The sequence below is a fragment of the Phocoena phocoena genome, chromosome 7 (assembly GCF_963924675.1).
Source record: "Phocoena phocoena chromosome 7, mPhoPho1.1, whole genome shotgun sequence".
NCBI lineage: Eukaryota > Metazoa > Chordata > Mammalia > Artiodactyla > Phocoenidae > Phocoena > Phocoena phocoena.
Genome location: NC_089225.1, coordinates 92788665 through 92812507, shown reverse-complemented (window position 1 = coordinate 92812507; position 23843 = coordinate 92788665). Strand labels below are relative to the sequence as shown.

The 23843-nt window shown below is 36.1% G+C and overlaps 1 protein-coding gene across 1 annotated transcript in view; it reads left to right on the top strand.

Moving 5' to 3' along the window:
* BARD1 (BRCA1 associated RING domain 1) overlaps positions 1-18622 on the top strand; it is a 76597-nt gene extending 57975 nt beyond the window's left edge. Inside the window, exons 11-12 of the mRNA XM_065880310.1 lie at positions 17135-17232; positions 18290-18622. Coding sequence (XP_065736382.1) covers positions 17135-17232; positions 18290-18622 — 431 coding nt within the window. The remainder of the gene's footprint in view (positions 1-17134; positions 17233-18289) is intronic.
* The last annotated feature ends 5221 nt before the right edge of the window (positions 18623-23843 follow it).

Below are 23843 nucleotides of genomic sequence, written 5' to 3'. Positions count from 1 at the left end.
GGATTATGTAACAGACCTGTAAGCTTAAACAATCTGTATTACTATTACGTGATATATTTAACTTAATAAATGCATGTTTTAAATATACAACTATGAAATGAAAGTAGTTTGTTGCTTTCCCTTTTTGATTCCTAAAAACTTAACTGTATAACTCTCTTTTGCTCTCTTAGCTAATATGGTATATTTTAGGAAGCTATTTGGCAATTTAGACTGCGCTGTACTACCTCGTTTGGGGCGAATACACTAGGTAGTCTCTAAACCTCTGATGAAAATGTGTCCCCATTACCCCTTTCTAGTTATATAGTCAAACACCACTACCTTTGGAGCTGCCTCTCACCTTCCCAGCTCTCACTTGTTTGTTTTTCTTAACCTTGGATTCACCTAGGACTTAACAAAATAAAAAGAAAGCTCATGCAAGGTTATTTTCTACTCCTCAGTCACTAAAGTATCTACTTGTGATATGATGGCTAATATAGGACACTATGATCTTTTTTGCTAACTAATTGTTTATAAAAGAATAGTGGCTATAAAGGGGGTACACAGGGAATCTTGTTATGATGCAGTTGAGTATCTTGATCCTGGTGGTAGTTATGTTACACAGTCTACACATGTGATTAAATGTCAGATGTACGTGCGCATGTGTGCACACATACACACGAAAGAGAGCATGTATAATTGATGAGATCTGAATAAGTTCTTCGGATTGTATTGGTGTCAAATTCTTGCTTTTGATAATTGTGCTATTGTTGTGTAAGATGTTAACATTGGAGACAGGGTGCATGGAACCTCCCTGTATGTTTCTTTGCAACCACCTGTGAATCTATAATTATTTCAAATTAAAAATTTAAAAAAGAATAGTGAGTATTTTTAATGAATCTTTCCTTTTAAGAAGCAAATGATGGATTAGTTTTGAAAAATCTTTTGTTTTATAGCTTTATGTTTTGAAGGTTTTATGGCAGAGATGCTTGATTTAATCAAAATCTTTATATTATTAATTTAATCTGTTGTTACGAATTAACTTGGTTTGTAAAAAAGTTTCCTTTTAGCAACTGATATTCACGTCTTTATAAAATACAGCTACCACTTTGCTTGTGATGGTAGTCTCCACTTATTTGGTCTGAGTCGGTTGTGACTAGTAATGCTACTCTATCTGTTCTCGTCAATATCTGTTACTAGACTCTGCCAGTCAACCAGTTAAACAAGTATGATAAACAACTGGACTGACTGGCCATTTACATAGAAAAAAAAGTTTCTCTTTATGTCTCTTATTTTTGAACTCTCATTTCCCTTTCTAATCAAGGGGCAAGTCTTATTGGGCCTCAGTATTTTAAAAAATGACTTAAAATGGATCCATGATTATAGATGTTTTTGTACTGAACTTGTGCCAGAAACCTTGCCTGTGGTTATAGGAAGGAATGGATTTTCATAATAATAAGGTCTCAGTAATAAAGAAGCCATGTGAAATTTTGAATATTAAGACATTTACCACTTACCCAGTAAGTCTAGTTCTTCTGAATTTGCCAAACTTGCATCTATGTATACAGACTACATGATTCATTTCCAAATATCTGCCTTCTTTAAGAAATGGGAGTTTTCTCACTTTAGTGGCTTGGTCATGTCATTTTTATAGAATCACTGATGGACTCAAGCTGACCTAATAGCGTGCTGCTTGGTGATTTTCACAGTAGTGAATAATATACTCTAATATCTATCGTTCTTTCAGGATAAAAGATGGATGGAATCTCTTACTGAAGTTCATATCCCCATATTGTCTAATACAAAGTTCAAATAGGTTTGAGAAATAGGTTTAGAGTTTAAGACAATTACTTTAAATAGCCGCTGGGTTTATAAAAAGAAAGCAAGAACCCTCAAATACTTTCTATCCTAATACATTTTTCTATGGTTTCTGTGTTGTTCTTTCTTTCTTTTTTAAACATCTTTATTGGAGTATAATTGCTTTACAATGGTGTGTTAGTTTCTGCTTTACAACAAAATGAATCAGTTATATATATATATATACACACACATATGTTCCCATATCTCTTCCCTTTTGCGTCTCCCTCTCTCCCACCCTCCCTATCCCACCCCTCCAGGCGGTCACAAAGCACCGATCTGATCTCCCTGTGCTATGCGGCTGCTTCCCACTAGCTATCTACCTTACGTTTGGTAGTGTATATATATCCATGCCTCTCTTTCGCTTTGTCACAGCTTACCCTTCCCCCTCCCCATATCCTCAAGTCCATTCTCTAGTAGGTCTGTGTCTTTATTCCTGTTTTACCCCTAGGTTCTTCATGACATTTTTTTTCCTTAAATTCCATATATATGTGTTAGCATACGGTATTTGTCTCTCTCTTTCTGACTTACTTCACTCGGTATGACAGACTCTAGGTCTATCCACCTCATTACAAATAGCTCAATTTCGTTTCCTTTTATGGCTGAGTAATATTCCATTGTATATATGTGCCACGTCTTCTTTATCCATTCATCCGATGATGGACACTTGTTTCCATCTCCGGGCTACTGTAAATAGAGCTGCAGCGAACATTTTGGTACATGACTCTTTTTGAATTATGGTTTTCTCAGGGTATATGCCCAGTAGTGGGATTGCTGGGTGATATGGTAGCTCTATTTGTAGTTTTTTAAGGAACCTCCATACTGTTCTCCACAGTGGGTGTATCAATTTACATTCCCACCAACAGTGCAAGAGGGTTCCCTTTTCTCCACACCCTCTCCAGCATTTATTGTTTATAGATTTTTGGTTGATGGCCATTCTGACTGGTGTGAGATGATATCTCATTGTATTTTTGATTTGCATTTCTCTAATGATTAATGAAATTGAGCATTCTTTCATGTGTTTGTTGGCAGTCTGTATATCTTCTTTGGAGAAATGTCTATTTAGGTCTTCTGCCCATTTTTGGATTGGGTTGTTTGTTTTTTTGTTATTAAGCTGCATGAGCTGCTTATAAATTTTGGAGATTGATCCATTGTCAGTTGCTTCATTTGCAAATATTTTCTCCCATTCTGAAGGTTGTCTTTTGGTCTTGTTTATGGTTTCCTTTGCTGTGCAAAAGCTTTGAAGTTTCATTAGGTCCCATTTGTTTATTTTTGTTTTTATTTCCATTTCTCTAGGAGGTGGATCAAGAGGATCTTGCTGTGATTTATGTCATAGAGTGTCCTGCCTATATATTCCTCTAAGAGTTTTATAGTGTCCGGTCTTACATTTAGGTCTTCAGTCCATTTTGAGCTTATTTTTGTGTATGGTGTTAGGGAGTGATCTAATCTCATACTTTTACATGTGCCTGTCCAGTTTTCCCAGCACCACTTATTGAAGAGGCTGTCCTTTCTCCACTGTACATTCCTGCCTCCTTTATCAAAGATAAGGTGACCATATGTGCGTGGGTTTATCTCTGGGCTTTCTAAACTGTTCCATTGATCTATCTTTCTGTTTTTGTGCCAGTACCGTACTGTCTTGATTACTGTAGCTTTGTAGTATAGTCTGAAGTCAGGGAGCCTGCTTCCTCCAGCTCCGTTTTTCATTCTCAAGATTGCTTTGGCTATTCAGGTCTTTTGTGTTTCCATACAAATTGTGAAATTTTTTGTTCTACTTCTGTGAAAAATGCCAGTGGTAGTTTGATAGGGATTGCATTGAATCTGTAGATTGCTTTGGGTAGTAGAGTCATTTTCACAATGTTGATTCTTCCCATCCAAGAACATGGTATATCTCTCCATCTATTTGTATCATCTTTAATTTCTTTCATCAGTGTCTTATAATTTTCTGCATACAGGTCTTTTGTCTCCTTAGGTAGGTTTATTCCTAGATATTTTATTCTTTTTGTTGCAGTGGTAAATGGGAGTGTTTTCTGATTTCACTTTCAGATTTTTCATCATTAGTGTATAGGAATGCCAGGGATTTCTGTGCATTAATTTTGTATCCTGCTACTTTACCAAATTTGTTGATTAGCTCTAGTAGTTTTCTGGTAGCATCTTTAGGATTGTCTATGTATAGTATCATGTCATCTGCAAATAGTGACAGCTTTACTTCTTCTTTTCTGATTTGGATTCCTTTTATTTCCTTTTCTTCTCTGATTGCTGTGGCTAAAACTTCCAAAACTATGTTGAATAAGAGTGGTGAGAGTGGGCAACCTTGTTTTGTTCCTGATCTTAGTGGAAATGCTTTCAGTTTTTCACCATTGAGGACGATGTTGGCTGTGGGTTTGTCATATATGGCCTTTATTATTTTGAGGAAAGTTTCCTCTGTGCCTACTTTCTGCAGGGTTTTTATCATAAATGGGTGTGGAATTTTGTCAAAAGTTTTCTCTGCATCTATTGAGATGATCATATGGTTTTTCTCCTTCACTTTGTTAATATGGTGTATCACGTTGATTGATTTTCATATATTGAAGAATCCTTGCATTCCTGGAATAAACCCCACTTGATCATGGTGTATGATCTGTTTAATGTGCTGTTGGATTCTGTTTGCTAGTATTTTGTTGAGGATTTTTGCATCTATGTTCATTAGTGATATTGGCCTGTAGTTTTCTTCCTTTGTGACATCCTTGTCTGGTTTTGGTATCAGGGTGATGGTGGCCTCGTGGAATGAGTTTGGGAGTATTCCTCCCTCTGCTATATTTTGGAAGAGTTTGAGAAGGATAGGTGTTAGCTCTTCTTTAAATGTTTGATAGAATTCGCCTGTGAAGCCATCTGGTACTGGGCTTTTGTTTGTTGGAAGATTTTTAATCACAGTTTCAATTTCAGTGCTTGTGATTGGTCTACTCACATTTTCTATTTCTTCCTGATTCAGTCTTCGCAGGTTGTGCCTTTCTAAGCATTTGTCCATTTCTTCCAGGTTGTCCATTTTATTGGAATAGAGTTGCTTGTAGTAATCGCTCATGATCCTTTGTATTTCTGCAGTGTCAGTTGTTACTTCTCCCTTTTCATTTCTAATTCTATTGATTTGAGTCTTCTCCCTTTTTTTCTTGATGAGTCTGGCTAATGGTTTATCAATTTTGTTTATCTTCTCAAAGAACCAGCTTTTAGTTTTATTGATCTTTGCTATAATTTCCTTCATTTCTTTTTCATTTATTTCTGATCTGATTTTTATGATTTCTTTCCTTCTGCTAACCTTGGGGCTTTTTTGTTCTTCTTTCTCTAATTGCTTTAGTTGCAGGGTTAGGTTGTTTATTCGAGATGTTTCCTGTTTCTTAAGATAGGATTTTATTGCTATAACCTTCCCTCTTAGTACTATTTTTGCTGCATCCCATAGATTTTGGGTCGTCGTGTCTCCATTGTCATTTGTTTCTAGGTATTTTTTTATTTCCTCTTTGATTTCTTCAGTGATCACTTCGTTATTAAATAGTGTATTGTTTAGCCTCCATGTGTTTGTATTTTTTACATATCTTTTCCTGTAATTGATATCTAGTCTCATAGCGTTGTGGTCGGAAAAGATACTTGATACAGTTTCAGTTTTCTGAAATTTACCAAGGCTTGATTTGTGACCCAAGATATGATCTATCTTGGAGAATGTTCCATGAGCAGTAGAGAAAAATGTGTATTCTGTTGTTTTTGGATGGAATGTCCTATAAATATCAATTAAGTCCATCTTGTTTAACATATCATTTAAAGCTTGTGCTTCCTTGTTTATTTTCATTTTGGATGATCTGTCCATGGGTGAAAGTGGGGTGTTAAAGTCCCCTACTATGAATGTGTTACTGTCGATTTCCCCTTTTATGGCTGTTAGTTTTTGCCTTATGTATTGAGGTGCTCCTATGTTGGGTGCATAAATATTTACAATTGTTGTATCTTCTTCTTTGATCAATCCCTTGATCATTATGTAGTGTCCTTCTTTGTCTGTTCTAATAGTGTTTATTTTAAAGTCTATTTTGTCTGATATGAGAATTGCTACTCCAGCTTTCTTTTGGTTTCCATTTGCATGAAATATCTTTTTCCATCCCCTTACTTTCAGTCTGTATGTGTCTCTAGGTCTGAAGTGGGTCTCTTGGAGACAGCAAATATATGGGTCTTGTTTTTGTATCCATTCAGCCAATCTGTGTCTTTTGGTGGGAGCATTTAGTCCATTTACATTTAAGGTAATTATCGATATGTATGTTCCTATTCCCATTTTCTTAGTTGTTTTGGGTTCGTTATTATAGGTCTTTTCCTTCTCTTGTGTTTCTTGCCTAGAGAAGTTCCTTTATCAGTTGTTGTAGAGCTGGTTTGGTGGTGCTGAACTCTCTCAGCTTTTGCTTGTCTGTAAAGGTTTTAATTTCTCCATCAAATGTGAATGAGATCCTTGCTGGGTAGAGTAATCTTGGATGCAGGTTTTTCTCCTTCATCACTTTAAATATGTCCTGCCAGTCCCTTCTGGCTTGCAGAGTTTCTGCTGAAAGATCAGCTGTTAACCTTACAGGGATTCCGCTGTGTGTTATTTGTTGTTTTTCCCTTGCTGCTTTTAATATGTTTTCTTTGTATTTAATTTTTGACAGTTTGGTTAATATGTGTCTTGGCGTATTTCTCCTTGGATTTATCCTGTATGGGACTCTCTGTGCTTCCTGGACTTGATTAAGTATTTCCTCTCCCATATTAGGGAAGTTTTCAACTATAATCTCTTCAAATATTTTCTCAGTCCCTTTCTTTTTCTCTTCTTCTTCTGGAACCCCTATAATTTGAATGTTGGTGTGTTTAATGTTGTCCCAGAGGTCTCTGAGACTGTCCTCAGTTCTTTTCATTGTTTTTTCTTTGTTCTGCCCTGCAGTAGTTATTTCCAGTATTTTATCTTCCAGGTCACTTATCTGTTCTTCTGCCTCAGTTATTCTGCTAGAGTATTTTTGATTTCTTTTATTGTGTTGTTCATCATTGTTTATCTTTAGTTCTTCTAGGTCCTTGTTAAATGTTTCTTGCATTTTGTCTATTCTATTTCCAAGATTTTGGATCATCTTTACTGTCATTATTCTGAATTCTTTTTCAGGTAGACTGCCTGTTTCTTCTTCATTTGTTAGGTCTGGTGGGTTTTTATCTTGCTCCTTCATCTGCTGTGTGTTTTTCTGTCTTCTCATTTTGCTTATCTTACTGTGTTTGGGGTCTCCTTTTTTCAGGCTGCAGGTTCGTAGTTCCCGTTGTTTTTGGTGTCTGTCCCCAGTGGCTAAGGTTGGTTCAGTGGGTTGTGTAGGTTTCCTGGTGGAGGGGACTAGTGCCTGTGTTCTGGTGGATGAGGCTGGGTCTTGTCTTTCTGGTGGGCAGGTCCACGTCTGGTGGTGTGTTTTGGGGTGTCTGTGGACTTATTACGATTTGGGGCAGCCTCGCTGCTAATGGGTGGGGTTGTGTTCCTGTCCTGCTAGTTGTTTGGCATAGGGTGTCCAGCACTGTAGCTTGGTGGTCGTTGAGTGAAGCTGAGTGCTGGTGTTCAGATGGAAATCTCTGGGAGATTTTCGCTGTTTGATATTATGTGGAGCTGGGAGGTCTCTTGTGGACCAGTGTCCTGAAGTTGGCTCTCCCACCTCAGAGGCAAAGCACTGACTCCTGGCTGCAGCACCAAGAAAGAGCCTTTCATCCACATGGCTGAGAAGAAAAATTAGAAAGTATTAGTAGAAGTAGAAAGGAAGGAAAGAAGGAAGCAAGAAAGAAAAAGGAGGGAGGGAGGGAAGGAAGGAGGGAAAGGAGGGAAGGAAGGAAAAAAGAAAGAAAAGATAAAGTAAAATAAAATAAGATAAAATATAATAAAGTTATTAAAATAAAAAATAATTATTAAGAGAAAAAACAAACAAAAACGGACGGATAGAATCCTGGGACAAATGGTGGAAGCAAAGCTATGCAGACAAAATCTCACACAGAAGCATACACATACACAGTCACAAAAAGAGGAAAAGGGGAAAAAAATCATGAATCTTGCTCTCAAAGTCCACCTCCTCAATTTGGGATGATTCATTATCTAAAGGAGGGAAGGAAGGAAAGAAAGAACAAAGATAAAGTAAAATAAAACAAAGTTACTAAAAAGTAATTATTAAGAAAAAAAATTATTAAAAAAAACAACAGACTGATAGAACCCTCGGACAAATGGTGGAAGCAAAGCTATACAGACAAAATCTCACAGAGAAGCATACACTTACACCCTCACAAAAAGAGGAAAATGGGAAAAAACCATAAATCTTGCTCTCAAAGTCCACCTCCTTAATTTGGGATGATTCATTGTCTATTCAGGTATTCCACAGATGCAGGGTACATCAAGTTGATTGTGGAGCTTTAATCCGCTGCTTCTGAGGCTGCTGGGAGAGACTTCCCTTTCTCTTCTTTGTTCTTACAGCTCCCAGGGGCTCAGCTTTGGATTTGGCCCCACCTCTGCATGTAGTTCGCTGGAGGGCGTTTGTTCTTTGTTCAGACAGGACGGGGTTAAAGGTGCTGCTGCTTCGGGGACTCTGGCTCACTCAGGCGGGGGGTGGGGGGGCACGGAGTGCAGGGCGAGCCTGCGGCGGCAGAGGCCAGCATAACATTGCACCAGCCTGAGGCCCGCCGTGCGTTCTCTCAGGGAAGTTGTCCCTGGATCCCGGGACCCTGGCAGTGGCGGGCTGCACAGGCTCCCCGGAAGGGGGGTGTGGAGAGTGACCTGTGCTCGCACACAGGCTTCTTGGTGGCGGCAGCAGCAGCCTTACCGTCTCATGCCTGTCTCTGGGGTCTGTGCTTTTAGCTGCGGCTCGCGCCCGTCTCTGGAGCTCCTTGAAGCAGCGCTCTGAATCCCCTCTCCTCGCGCACCAGGAAACAAAGAGGGAAGAAAAAGTCTCTTGCCTCTTTGGCAGGTCCAGACTTTTCCCCGGACTCCCTCCCGGCCAGCCGTGGCGCAGTAACCCCCTGCAGGCTGTTTTCATGCCGCCCACCCCAGTCCTCTCCCTGCGCTCCGACTGGAGCCCGAGCCTCAGCTCCCAGGCCTGCCCGGCCCGGCGGGTGAGCAGACAAGCCTCTCGGGCTGGTGAGTGCCGGTCGGCCCTGATCCTCTGTGCGGGAATCTGTCCGCTTTGCCCCCTGCACCCCTGTGGCTGCGCTCTCACCCACGGTCTCGAAGCTCCCCCCTCCGCCACCCGCAGTCTCCGCCCACGAAGGGGCTTCCTAGTGTGTGGAAACATTTCCTCCTTCACGGCTCCGTCCCACTGGTGCAGGTCCCATCCCTATTCTTTTGTCTCTGTTTTTTCTTTTTTCTTTTGCCCTACCCAGGTACGTGGGGGGTTTCTTGCCTTTTGGGATGCCTGAGGTCTTCTGCCAGCGTTCAGTAGGTGTTCTGTAGGAGTTGTTCCACGTGTAGATGTATTTCTGGTGTATCTGGTGATCTCCGTATCTTTCTTTTCCGCCATCTTCCCGGAAGTCTCTGTGTTGTTCTTAATGTCAGGCAACTTAGTGTGATTTTTAAAAAAATGTTCACAGCTATTCAAAACTAGTTGAAAACCATCTATATTAAGGAAAGATGTGGTGGACCAAAGCTTTCAAAATTAATCATAAAGATTTATGACTTATTAAAAGTAGATCTTGTGTTTGAGGTTATCTACCAGCTTGCCTGGTAGACAGAAGCTTTACTGGCTGAACTATATAGAAAGTTTAGTATCAACGTTTTATGGCATTTTCCACAAACCAAGTAGATTAAAGAGGAAATTTCATCTAAACTTTCTCTGCAGAGAACTGTCTTATTTAAAAACTTAAGCAAATTTAAACAAATTAACAAAGAGAGTTATACAAAACAGTCTGGATCCATTGGATCCAAATTTAACTATTGGAAGGCTTCTGTTGAAACTTATTTTGTCTTAATTGGTCCATATCTTTTACTTCTTTATATTATATATATAGAGAGAGCATCTTACAGTGTCATAGTTAATGAACTTTGAATGAACATTCTAAGAATAAGGCATAATTATACTATTGTAGTAGCCATTCTGTCTCATCATATTTATTTTACAGATATTTTATCAAATGGTATTTATCTTTATTTTACAGAAACGGGAGATACAGCTAGGGAAGTTCCTTCTTCAAGATTAAATTTGTGCCTGAGATTCTGCTTTAGTCCTAGTTTTGGTGCTAATTCCTCACAGGCAACTAATACCCATCCCCGTACAGGGTGAATTTTGGTAATGAAAGAGGTGACTAGAATGAAGATTAGAAGATATATAAATATGCCATTTTATTCATCTCTTAGAGAATGAAAAAATTGGAATTGCATCCTAAGGATGTAAACTAGCCTTCAGAAAGTGAAAATGTATTTTACTGACCTGTTCTTTCAGTACACTGCTTTCAAAATCTCATCTAGCTTAACCTTTTTTTAAAAAAAATTTAATTCTGCCTCTTCATTTCTCATCTCATTGTGATGGGGAGAGCAAATGGTTGTCCTCTTTTCTTTCATAATCTCTTCCTCTTCCCCACTCTCATCTAAGTTTAAATAAAATTGCTGCTATAGAAGTTCTGAAAGGCCTTAGCACCTAAGGGAATTGCTGTGGGAATGTGCCAGACATTTTGCACTGGACTTGTGTCTGTGAAGAGAGGAATGGCCAGATACGGTGTTTCTTTGTTTTTGTTTTAGATGAGGAAGATTGATCCTAAGAGGCAATCATTATATCATCATTTTGTAAATAGCTTCATAATCAGATTAATAAACATACTTTTCTATTAAAATTTATTTCTTCGAATGGATGTTGAGTGAGCTGTGGAATTTTAAAAATACAGGTAGTTTTTACTCGTCACATTTTGCTAATTATCAAAAAATAAATGTACCAAAGCATTTCTGTCAGCTAAGATTGATTAGGCAACTTCATGCTTAGAGAAATATTTTACAGAGATTGTCTAAGAATAAAAAAAAATTAACATCTGTTGATATAATAGTCCTACTTCTGAGAATATACTCCAAGCAAGTAATACAGAAGAAAGAAAAAAAACTATTTGCATTGTTATTTCTTATAACAAGAAGTAGGGGGGAATAACCGGCATGTGAGAAAATTGAGAACATTCTGGAATGCTTAAAGGTGTTTTATGAAAAAAATTTTATTTTTATATGATAATTAGTAGGACTGAATATGAAAAAACAAATTTGTTTAAATTTTTTAAAGAGCATAAAACAATTATATCTTCACTGTCAATACATAAATGTGTGAATATGTACAGGGAAAGAAACAATCAAAACAGTTGTAGATTGGTAGGTAGAGGTCTGTTAGTTTATAACAGTTTCAAAATCAATGTATGTCTCTTAAATTCAAGTTTTTTATGAAGAAGTTCAAATTCTCAAGTTCTAATAACAATTAGATCTTCTTTTTGATCTTTTCTAAAAATTAATTGGGTAGGTGAGGGTTTCATTCTTTTTTTTTTGTGGTACGCGGGCCTCTCACTGTTGTGGCCTCTCCCGTTGTGGCCTCTCCCGTTGTGGAGCACAGGCTCCGGACGCGCAAGCTCAGCGGCCATGGCTCACGGGCCCAGCCGCTCCGCGGCATGTGGGATCTTCCGGGACTGGGGCACGAACCCGCGTCCCCTCCATCGGCAGGCGGACTCTCAACCACCGCGCCACCAGAGGGTTTCATTCTTAATCAGGGACATTAGAACCTGTGTATGTATATTGCTCCAATCTGGTACACCAGATTGTTGATGCCTGTTGTGCAGACCTAGCAGATAAATGTTAATATGGTTATTGTCCAATAAAAATGGAAGTCTTACATAAATATTTCAGTTTTAAATATATGACTAACAAAGAACACCAAGTATGAGTTTTTAAATTATTGAGGATTGTTTTGATATTATTATTCATAATACAAAGTTTTAGAATTGATACCCAGATTTTGCCCAAGCAAATTTTATGATACAGTAATATATTTTTGTGATAGAATTTGACCTGCTTCTCAATATGCATTAAGTAAAAAAAATAAATTTAGCAAACTATCCTATGGGGAAATGTATTTTTATGTATAAATATGCTTATAATTAGAATATTGGCTTAAAAAGTAGCCAAAAATAAAGTTTTTCAATGGTATTTATATGAAAACACAAAATCTAATGATCTGTGACAGTTGATTTCCTAAATCTAAATGTTTATGATGGCACAAAAGGAGCATTTACCTTTTATTTTACATTTTCAGCCTTCATTTTATTGTCCTTCCACTCTTCACTGTGGAATTTCATAGTATTGGGCTTAGCTCTTCTTTTACTTGCCATCCTATTTTTTAAAAATTTCAGTGAGAGTGAAAGTTGTTTTTCCATTTTTGTCATTGTTGTAAAAAGTTTCCTCTTAAAAACCATTTCCTTTTGTCTGAAGTTTAGTGATATCATAGCCTATTTGACTAAAAAGCCTACTAGAAAAGCATCTAAAAATAATTTTTTGTTGTTTTTACAACTTGGGTGTTCATTTTCAATACAATCAGAAAGGAAATTCTTCAGTGTTTATTTTACTAATAATGCAGTTTTCTTGAGTTACATAAGTGCCCAGTTTGGATCTAATGACATATTTATTAGGATTTTTGATTTTGACATGAAATATTTGATTCTGTATCTTCTTTTTTTTTTAGGATAACATTTAGTGTTGGCTAAGAGTAATTTTTAATTCTGATTTTCAGTGCTATTTCAGCCAGTGGCTTCAGAAGAATAACAGTTCTTTAAATTAGGAATTTATTTATTGCTCTAGCTTTTGAAGAGAGTAAGCACATTCTGTGGTCTTCATGGAGGGATACTTTCCTCTTTGGACATTTAACAGATCTCCATTTGAACGCTTCATTCTGTCTTCGTTGTATTCTATAATCATTTGTATGTAGCTGTAGATTCAGAAACCCTTTTTTCTACTCCCTCCCACTTGTGCAATCCTTTTTTTTCTTTCTAAAACTAGGAAAAGTGACTAAACTTAATATAGATTAATGAACATCATAAATGGTTCATGCAGCTGAAATGAAAATATACATCCATGGATATATGTGCTTTTATGAGGTAGGAGGCAAGAGTGGCTCCTAGAGATTCAGAATAAAGGAATACATTTCTGGATGGTACAAGCTTCTTTTTAAAAAAAAAATCATATCCCAGAATTCATAAGCTGCATTAGTATACAGATTCTAGACTTTGCTTAGGTAGCCAGAGCTACTTTAATGACTTCGAGTTAATGACTTTGAGTTAAGCAGTACTTTGGGAATTGGGCTGCTTACCTCTATATAAAAAAGTAATAAAATCAGGGCAAAAGGAAAGCTTCCCCGAAATGGTATACACATGATCCGGAATACATCTGCGCTGAAAAGAATCTTAGTTTTAATAAGATAGGTAGTTGATTCCTGTACTTCTGAAAAATGATAGCTTTGGTCAAAATCTTAAAATATAATAGAACATGTGAAAAGTAAGAAAGATGATACAAAGCATACATTTTACAAGGATAGTGGCTTGACACATTTTAAAGTATATATCATTCTGGCATATTCAGAAATCTCCTGTGTTTACATAAACAATATAAATTATTCATGTATAGTCATTTCAGTTTGGATTCAGATCCTCCTATCTAGCTGAGAAAGTTAACTAGTGATCTTGCATATGCATATTTCTTCACAAGAATCCATTTCTGATGAACTATTTTATTGGCAGATAATGGAATAATATGGACTTTATTAAGTACAAATACAAAATATAATTTGGTTGAGTTTTAGGATGTATTTTTTTATTGAAGTATAGTTGATTTACAATGTATTTATTAGTGCTGTACAGCAAAGCAATTCAGTTATACACACACACACACACATATATATATATATATATACCTTCTTTTTTATGTTTTCCATTATAGTTTATCATAGGATATTGGATGTAGTTCTGTGTGCTATACAGTAAGGAAGTATCTTTAAATTGGTGGAAAAAGACCTGTTTTAAAATATTTATAGAGATTAAGGATTACAGTATATATTATACTTTAGATGAGTTTATGACTAGGAATGTTGTGAAAGTTCTGATAGTTTTTTTAACATGGAAAATAGATTTAACACTTCTTGCTGCAGTTTGCTTAACTAACTTACGTTCAGTAATTAAAACCTTAAAGTATTATCTATTATTTAGGTTTGTTAATTAGGTCGTATTATGGCTTGTAGATTCTTCCATTTCATTGATGATGTTAATATATCAGCATTTAGGTTGCTGAAAGTTTAAAGCATTTCATTCTGGTTTTGGTAAATCAGTTCAATTGGTTTATCTCAAAAGAAATCTACTAGGAAGTTGATATTAAATGTAATTATCGTAAATGTCTACTGAGAGGTATGAACATTCTGAAACTCATAGGGTACAAATGAGAGAGTGGCAGCTTTGGCATCAGTCAGATTAAACAAACTCATCAATTCACTGAAGACAAAGCCAAATGCATTGTTCTCCCCCCTCCAACCCCCCACTCCCAGGTAGTCAGCAGTTTTTGACACTTTGGTATACCTTTTGGCTAATCTCTTAAAAATAAGGATCCTCCTGTTTAGTCATCTGTTAAGTGGTTATGTCATTTATTTTGAGATTCAGTATATTAAATCTGAATGGAGAGTACCTGGCATTTCCTAAGATGCTTTATTTTTTTAATAAAATAAAGATAAAGAAACACTTATCTAGAAGTTGGAGGATATCTGAGTTCTCATCTCACATGTATCACTGGGAAAGCTGCTTAAATCTCTTAGGATTTAAGTTTCCTTATCTATGAAATGAAGAGGTTGATTAGACAAGCATCAAGTCAAATTGGCAATCTAAGTCCAAAACAGATAAAATCTATGTGGTTTAGTTCAGCATAATCATTTAAGTTTTGTGTCTTTAGGTATGATGTACATTTTCCTATTTGTTACAGTCTCCATAACTCCCTACCACTTAACACAAGGTTCCCTACATGATTATATAATTTGAGTGGCCCTTGTAGGTGTTCCGAGTTACAGTCTTTGGACTAGATGTCACACCCGAATTTCAAAAAATTCTCCATGTTTTCTGTTCTACAACGGCAATTCTAACAGATTGTTATAGACCTAGAAACTGTTCCTTAGTTTTCACGGGGAAGCTATATTTTCCTTCTTTAGCTGATATTAAGTGGTAGAGAGAGTTGGCAAATTGTTACTTGGAATAAAAGGATATCAGGAACACATTCTTCATTTGGCTCAGTAATTGTAATTAGAGCATTGGATTTTTCTGCCTGCCTTTACAGAAATTTACTGAACAATTGCTATAAGGCTGAAAGTTTTGTGACTTGAGGCATGTTTACACTGAAAGAGTACTGGCATCTTCCTCTGGTAGTGCCATGCTGCCCTCTCGGTTTCTCTTGATGCCCTGCTTATCTCATTCTGGTATCTGTTAAGACTACATTCTGTTGATTGAGTAACGCTGGCATATTGCCTGGATCAATTGAAACCATTTTAGTATGCTTTTTTGATAGTTTAAATAACCAGTCAAATAAACCCATAAAATGGATAAGCAGCCAGCATAGGCACAGCCCATTTATTTATTTCTGTAGTTACACATAAGCTCTTTACTTGTTACAGTTACTTGATATTTTAGGAGTATTCAGTGTTCAGTCCTTGGCTTTATATGCTGGCATATACAGTTCATCTAAAGATACTGGTATAAATGCTCTTCAAATATCATCAGGAAAGGAGGTTTAGGAAGGCGGTTACATGCTTAAGTGATAAAAAGTAAAAGTAATAATTTATATATGAAATAATGAGTTTGAGGTAAGTCAGTGATTTGGATAGATTGGTAATGTTTTTTGCATTGGTGTTTAATGTAGAACCAATACATGATGTCATGTAAGCACACACTGTCAGTGTTTCTCCTATGATTTTGACCTAGTCAAAAATTTTATTTTGAGACTCATTTTCAGTATACAGTAAAGTTAATATTTTAGTATTAGCTTCATTGGAAAGATAGTTTTTTATACCCTGTGAGTAGTTATTAAAAATTCTATTTTTAAAATATACTTTTTACTACATGCAAAAAACCAACAATTCTTTATAAAAACCATCATATTTATGATAAGTTAGTGAGAAGAGTAGAATTCAGCGTAGCAAACTTAGATAAATATGATCCTTGTATTGAAAACACTGGGGATGTTTTAGTCCCCAGGCAAAACTAGCAAAAAATTAAGAATCACATGATAGGGAATTATAGATATGCCAGGGTTGAGTGTTCAACTGGAATATGCATTCATAGTCCCAAGTTAAGAAAAAATTCAGTTCCTTGACAAAGCTCTGCTTTTGTTGAGATAGACGTATTCAGTCATTAAAATATTCTAACTTTTATATATTATGCAATGTCTTGGAATATCTCAGTTGAAGCAGCTCTAAAACATTTGAAATATTCACCAAGTCATCTCTAGACTGGTGACTTCATTGAGTACCTGTCAATTCCAAACATGTCCCAGACTCTGCTTTACTGTTTATTTTAACAAGAGCTGTAGAGCCCCTGTTATTTGACCAGCTTAATAAGTGAGGTGTTCTGGACTCAAGTACTTTCCTTAATGTCAGATCACTTGTAGTCTAACAGGAGGTTAGGCATAGGACCACCAGAATGAGTGGGGCAGATGATAAGACCTCGGGGTCAGATCATTGTGGGCTGAACTAAATGAGGGACTTTTTATTACTTTAATTTTGATAATGGTTATAAATTACAATTTAGATTTTTATTCTGGTACATGAAATAATGTACTGATTTAGGTTTTTCAGAAAGAAAACTAAAATTTGTATTCAGTACTACTTCATTGCTCAGTCCTCTGAAGAAAAGATTTCTTACATTTTCTTTATATGGAAAACCAGTTTTGTTTTTTGTTTTTTTTTTTGCCGTACGCGGTCCTCTCACTGCAGTGGCCTCTCCCGTTGCGGAGCACAGGCTCTGGACGCGCAGGCCCAGCGGCCATGGCTCACGGGCCCAGCCGCTCCGCGGCATGTGGGATCTTCCCGGACCGGGGCACGAACCCGTGTCCCCTGCATCAGCAGGCAGGCTCTCAACCACTGCGCCACCGTGGAAGCCCTGGAAAACCAGTTTTATTACATTTTGTTTTGGCATAAGTAAGGTTTCTCTTTCTGTTTCAGAACAATATTTAACCATGAAGAAGAAAAATCACTTAGGTAAATGGCATAATTTCAGTGTGAAAGAAGTAATGCTCACTTGATACTTATTTTGCTTTTATCCTCGGTTTTTTCCCCAGGGGTGAAAGCATGTCTACAAAGAAAAGAATATGAACAGGAAGAAAAGTATGAAATTCCTGAAGGACCACGTAGAAGCAGGCTCAACAGAGAACAGCTGGTATTTTCCTTTTGATACTACTTGTATTGTTCTTATTATAACTTAATACTATTATTACCGTCAGGAAAAACTTCTCCTGCCCTTTCAACAAGTACAGGTGACTGATTAAAACTTTAATTGTGCTTATTTCAAGCACTTGATTCTGAGAGATGATTACAATGAGCAGTAAAAACCAGAAGGTAATAATTTCATACTGTTACTAGATTTTGGGCATCTTGAACATTCCCATAAACCTTTCAGAATCTGAGGTGAGTCTCATATAGGAAGTAGCTTGAGAGAAGACTTAGAACTACTGCTCGGATTTAGTTAACCATGTCTTTATTACTATATATTGTAGTTTTAATGGATAAAATTCTATTACCCTGTTGACATATAGGTATATTAAAAATGCCAAAGAAAAGTTTTTGTAGAAGGGACTTGTGAAACTTTTTCAGTAAAGCTCACAGAAGTGTGTTTCATATCTAATTGGATCCCTAGCCATGGCCATATAATGTATTGTGTTCTAAGGAAAACATTTCTAGAATCCTGGAGGCCACACTCCCACGTCACTGCCCTGGGGACCTTAGATTGGTAGTATATAGGAACCTAAATATGGATGGGCAGAATTGGAAAACTCCATAGAAAAGCTGTTACTCTTACAATTAAGTTTAGCTTGGTATCCGTGAAGCATGTTTCAGTTACCCTAGGAAGGAATTCTTGGGGCTTTAAGTCCCACAAAATAAATGAATAAATATTCTGATATAAGACGCTTGATGAACAGGTTTTATATGGATGTATACCATACACACACAGAGAGACACACACACAGAGCACACCTAAAATGTGAGAAGAGTGAAAAGCACCAGAGTCTTAAGGAAAAAATTGTATAGGAAACCTTTATTTGCATGAGTATATATACTTTTTACCTAAATGGTTTATTTGAAATACAGCTTGTCTTAGCACCTCATTAAGTAGCTTCTTAGCTGCTTGTGACTTTTCTTTTTATTTCCCTATTCATAAGCAGTGTTTTTAAATATTTTGGTCTGCTTTTAATGAGCTTTTCTTTTTGTTTTTTCAGTTGCCAAAGCTGTTTGATGGATGCTATTTCTATTTTGGGGGAAGCTTCAGACACCATCCAAAGGACAGCCTTATTAAGCTTGTCACTGCATCTGGGGGACAGATCCTCAGTAGAAAGCCCAAGCCAGACAGTGACGTGACTCAAACCATCAATACAGTCGCGTACCATGCCAAACCTGATTCTGATCAGCACTTCTGCACACAGTATATCATCTATGAGGATTTGTCTAATCATCTCCCAGAGAGAGTTAGGCAGGGCAAAGTCTGGATAGCTTCTTCCAGCTGGTTTATAGATTGTGTGATGTCCTTTGAGTTGATCCCTCTTGACAGCTGAATCCTATACCAAATGTACATTTCAAATTGAACTTACACAGTGTGAGAGCCCAGTGACTGCACTGTTTTGATCATTCACATTTTTACAAATAAGTAGACTCATTCATACATTTTTTTGCCTTGAATTAAAAAAAAAATTGCCAGATTATGAATTCATTCTATGTTTACCATTTAGATGCGGAGATTGCTTTAAGGGATTTTTCTTTTTAAAACTGGCATATGTGTTGATTCATCATGTCTTTCTATTCACATTATCAGCTGTCAAAGATTAATGAGAGGGGATCAGAACTGTTGGTTAAACATACAAGTGGTATCATTATGTCTCACCCTTTTAATGTTCTTTGATGAAAAAAATCCACACCTGCCACCAGCAAAAATACTTGCCTTCGTTTAATATTGTCAAATAATTTATTCTGGCTTTGTTATAATGAAAATAGATTACCTGGTCTAAATTTGCCACCATAGGTGTTAAATTCTTTTCCTGTCTACAGTTGTATTTATTTTGCTACTTATAATTTACTTGTTCCTACATTTTTGTTCCCTTTTTAAAAAAATCTTGTCTCTTAATCAGGAAATCATGATTTGAATCTCAACATTACTGTTCTCTGGTGGTGAAAGTCAACATTGGGCTCATGACATATTTTTATTGTATATATTTGCTTATTGTTAATCAACTTATAACTGTGTTTATATATATATAAATGTGTAGAACATTTTCTCTAACACATTTTAGAGACATTGTTAGTCAAATGTAAATAAATTAGGGAGCAGTCTTTCTGGTAGACCTTATGTATTGCTAAAATAATTTTTCTGTAGGTCTTAATTTCTTTCTTCATAAATTGTTTTTCACTTTTGGATTGCTGGGGAGGCAGAAGTTGGTGATTACTTGATTTAGAACAGATTTTTGTCCAGGTGATACAAAAGGCTATGATAGTAAGTTTAATGGTAGTAGTGAAAAGGACTTACTCATAATACCAGGACCAGGACCATCAAGGCTGCAGAATAGTAGACAGGATGTCACCTGAGAATGGGGAGACCTGGGAAGGTTACTCTGGTCTGAGTATTTCTTATTTGTGAATCAATAAGGTAGATTAGATCATTTTAAAATATTTTCTAAGAAGTAGAATTCTTTAATAAGTCTTTCTAGAAATTTAATGTACTTATAATATTAAAGACATGGAAAGGGTGTTACTGTTGAGACTTACCAGTTTGGTCCCTTTTGGGCCAAAGGGAATAGTTTGGTAACCATTAGATGAGAATACTGAGATTCTGAAGTTCATGGACATTTTAAGATCCATTTATTTGAAGTTTGAGATTCAGCTGATTATTTCAAAATAAAATTTACTTTAATCCCTTCTTTGACATGTTATTTTTCTATATGAAGAAATAAATTATGTGAACACAATAATACAGCTGACCCTGACCTTCAAGGGTGAATTAGCTCTGAAACACTCTATCCAACCAGTATTGTGTTTGTTCCACATTTCATTCAAATGGAGAATGATAAACAACATAGCACCAAGCAAATCTGAGGGGTTAGATAATGTCTGGATTAAATAATTTAAGACCCTGGGATTTTGGTTGTCATTTTTGATTTATCACTGACTTCTAGTCACTTTCTATTGCCTCATTGGTCATATTCCTAGACAGGTTTGTGTTTGTTCCTCCGATCTGAATCCCCGTTTGTAAAAACACTTTGGGGAGTTGCTACTCGCTTTCCTTTGCACTTTCTTGGTTTGTCCTCCTCCCTCTTTGTTGGATTTTGTGTCCCACTGTTAAGCAGGTTTGTTCTTGGTTTCTTTAAGTATTTATTTTGGCAGCAGTTAGTTGATGTTAAGCTCTTGAAACGTGTGTTTTCTGTATAGATATACTTGTAATTATTTTCATTTTTCAGTCATAGATTCAAGCTTCCTTTTTATTCGCCATAAATCACTAAAGTTCTTTGTGCTTCCACATCTCTGTTTCTTCTATAGAGGTGACTTACTCTGCACTGTTGAAGAACGAGCCTCTGCAAGACTTGTGAGGAAATCTTTCAGCTGACAAAAGCTTGTCTTTTTGAGCACTGCATTTCTAAAGTATATTAGGTACTTTATTACTTAAATAAACTTTTTTGAATACAGTGTAACCTTGGTAGTTTGGAATCATCATGAAGACTGTCATTTATTACACAATGATTCCCTTGTGGTTCATTTTTTTTTAAACTGAAGTGTAATAGATGTAGTACTGTATCAGTCTCATGTGTGTCATAGTGATTCAATATTTTATATACATTTCCAAATGGTCACCTTGTTAACTAGTTACCATTTATCACCGCACAAAGTTATTACAATATTATTGACTATATTTCCTATGCTTTGCATTACATCTTCATGACTTTATTTTATAATTGGAAGTCTGTACCTCTTAATCCCCTTCACTGATTCTGCCTGAACCCAACCCGCCAACCCCTTTCCCCTCTGGCAACCACCAGTTTGTTTTCTGTACCTGTGAGACTGCTGTTTTGTTTTTTAGATTCCGCATATAAGTGAAATCATAGAGAAATTGTATTTCTGTCTTATTTCACTTAGCATAATACCCTTTATGTCCCTCCATGTTGTCACAAATGGCAAGATTTCATTATTTTTTATGGCTGAATTTGTTGATATTGTATATAAACATTGTACATATAAGTCACATCTTTTTCCACTTTCTCTTGATGGGCTCTTAGGTTGTTTCTGTATCTTGGCTATTGTAAATAATGCCGCAGTGAACATCGGGGTGCATATATCTTTTCAAGTTAGAGTTTTTGTTTTCTTCAGGTAAATACCCAGAAGCAGGATTGCTGGATCATATGGTAGTTCTACTTTTAACTTTTTGAGGAAGCTCCATATTGTTTTCCATAGTGGCTGCATGAATTACGTTCCCACCAACAGTGTACAAGGGTTTCTTTTTCTTCACATTCCCTCCAACACTTGTTATTTTTTGTCTTTTTGATCATTGCCATTCTGACAGGTGTAAGGTGATAAACACTGTTTTGATTTGCATTTCCCTGATGATTAGTGATGTCGAGCATCTTTTCATGTGCTTGTCGGCCATCTGTATGTCTTTGGAAAAATGTCTCTTCAGGTCCTCTGTCCATTTTTAAAATAGGGTTGTTCTGGGTTTTTTTTTTTTTTTTTTTTTTGGATATTAAGTTATAAAAGTTCTTTATATAGTTTTGATATTAGCTCCTTATGGAATATATGATTTATGAATTCAGTAGGTTACCTTTTTATTTTGTTGATGGTTTCTTTTGCTATGCAAAAGCATTTTAGTTTGATGTAGTCCCATTTGTTTAATTTTGCTTTTGTGTCACTTCCTTGCCTGAAGAGACAGGTTCGAAAAAATATGGATGAGACCAATGTCAAAGAGCTTACTGCCTATGTTTTCTTCTAGGAGTTTTATGGTTTGCCTCCAGCTTTGTTCTTTCTCAAGTTTGTTTTGGCTATTTGTGATTCCATACAAAGTTTAGGATTCTTTGCTCTAGGTCAGTGAAAAATGCCATTGGTATTTTGATAGGGATTGCATCGTATCTGTAGATTGCCTGGGGTAGTGTAGACATTTTAACAGTGGTAATTCTTCCAATCTATGAATAAGGTGTATTTTTCCATTTATTTGTGTTGTCTTCAAATTCTTTCAGAGTACAGGTCTTCCACCTCATTGGTTAAATTTATTCCTAGGTGTTTTATTCTCTTTTTATGCAATTATAAATGAGACTGTTTTCTTAACTTTCTGATAGCTTGTTTTTGGTATATAGAAATGCAACTGATTTCTATAAAGTTTGTATCCTGCAATTTTACTAAATTTATGTATTCCAGTAGTTTTTTCATGGTGTGTTGGATTTTCTGTATATAGTATCATGCCATCTGCAAGCAGTGACATTTTTACTTCTTTTCCAGTTTGGATTCCTTTTATTTCTTTTTTTGTCAGATTGCTGTGGCTATGGCGTTCAATACTACATTGAATGAAAGTAGTGAGAGTGGGCATCTTTGTCTTGTTCCTGATCTTAGAGGAAAAGCTTTTAACTTTTCCCCAGTGAGTATGATGTTAGCTGTGTATTTGTCATATATAGTTTTTATTATGTTGAGGTACATTCCCTATACCCACGTTACTGAGTTTTTATCAAGAATGGATATTGAATGTTGTCAGATGTTTTTTTCTGCATCTGTTGAATTGATCATGATTTTTATCCTTTGTTTTTGTTAATGTTAATGTGGTATATCACACTGATGGATTTGCAGGTATTGAACCCTCTTTGCATTCCTGGAATAAATCCTATTTCGTTATGCTTCATCACGATGTATGATCCTTCAATGTATTGTTGATGACTTTGGTTTGCCTTTTTTTTTTTTCTTGTCTGGTTTTGGTATCAGGGTAATGCTGGCTTCGTAAAATGAGTTTGGAAGTGTTCCTTCCTTTTCAACTTTTGGGAACAGTTTGAGAAGGATAAGTATTAACTTTAAAAAATTTTGGTAGAATTCCCATGGGAGTTTTAAAATTCCTGTTTCAATTTCACTAGTAATTAATCTATTCATATTTTATCTTTCTTCATGATTCAGTTTTGGAAGATTGTGTGTTTCTAGGAATTTAGCCATTTGTTCTAGGTTGTCTGATTTTTCGGCATATGATTGTTCAGAGTAATTTCTTATCCTTGGCATTTCTATGGTATCAGTTGTAACTTCTCTTTCATTTCTGACTTTATTTGGCTTCTCTTTCTCTCTCCACTCCACCCCCCCCCCACACACACCCTTATGAGTCTGGTTAATGATTTATCAATTTTGTTTATCTTTTCAAAGAACCAGCTCTTACTTTCATTGATCTTTTCTATTGTTTTTTATTTTTCTAGTCTCTATTTCAGTTATTTTTGTTCTGATCTTTATTGGTTCCTTCCTTCTACTAACTTTAAGCTTTGTTTGTTCTTCTTTTTCTAGTTTCTTTAGGGGTAAAGTTAATTTGTAAATTTTCTTATTTCTTTTTTTAAATTTTTTTTTAAATTTATTAAGGTATAGTTGATGTACAATATTGTGTTAGTTTCAGGTGTAAATTTTCTTATTCACATAGTCTTGTCTCTCTGAACTTCCCTCTTAGAGCTTTTGCTACATTCCACAGATTTGGGAAAGTTGTGTTTCCATTTTTATTTGTTCAAGATATATTTTGATTTCCTCTTTAATTTCTTCATTGGCTGATTGTTTCGTAGCATGTTG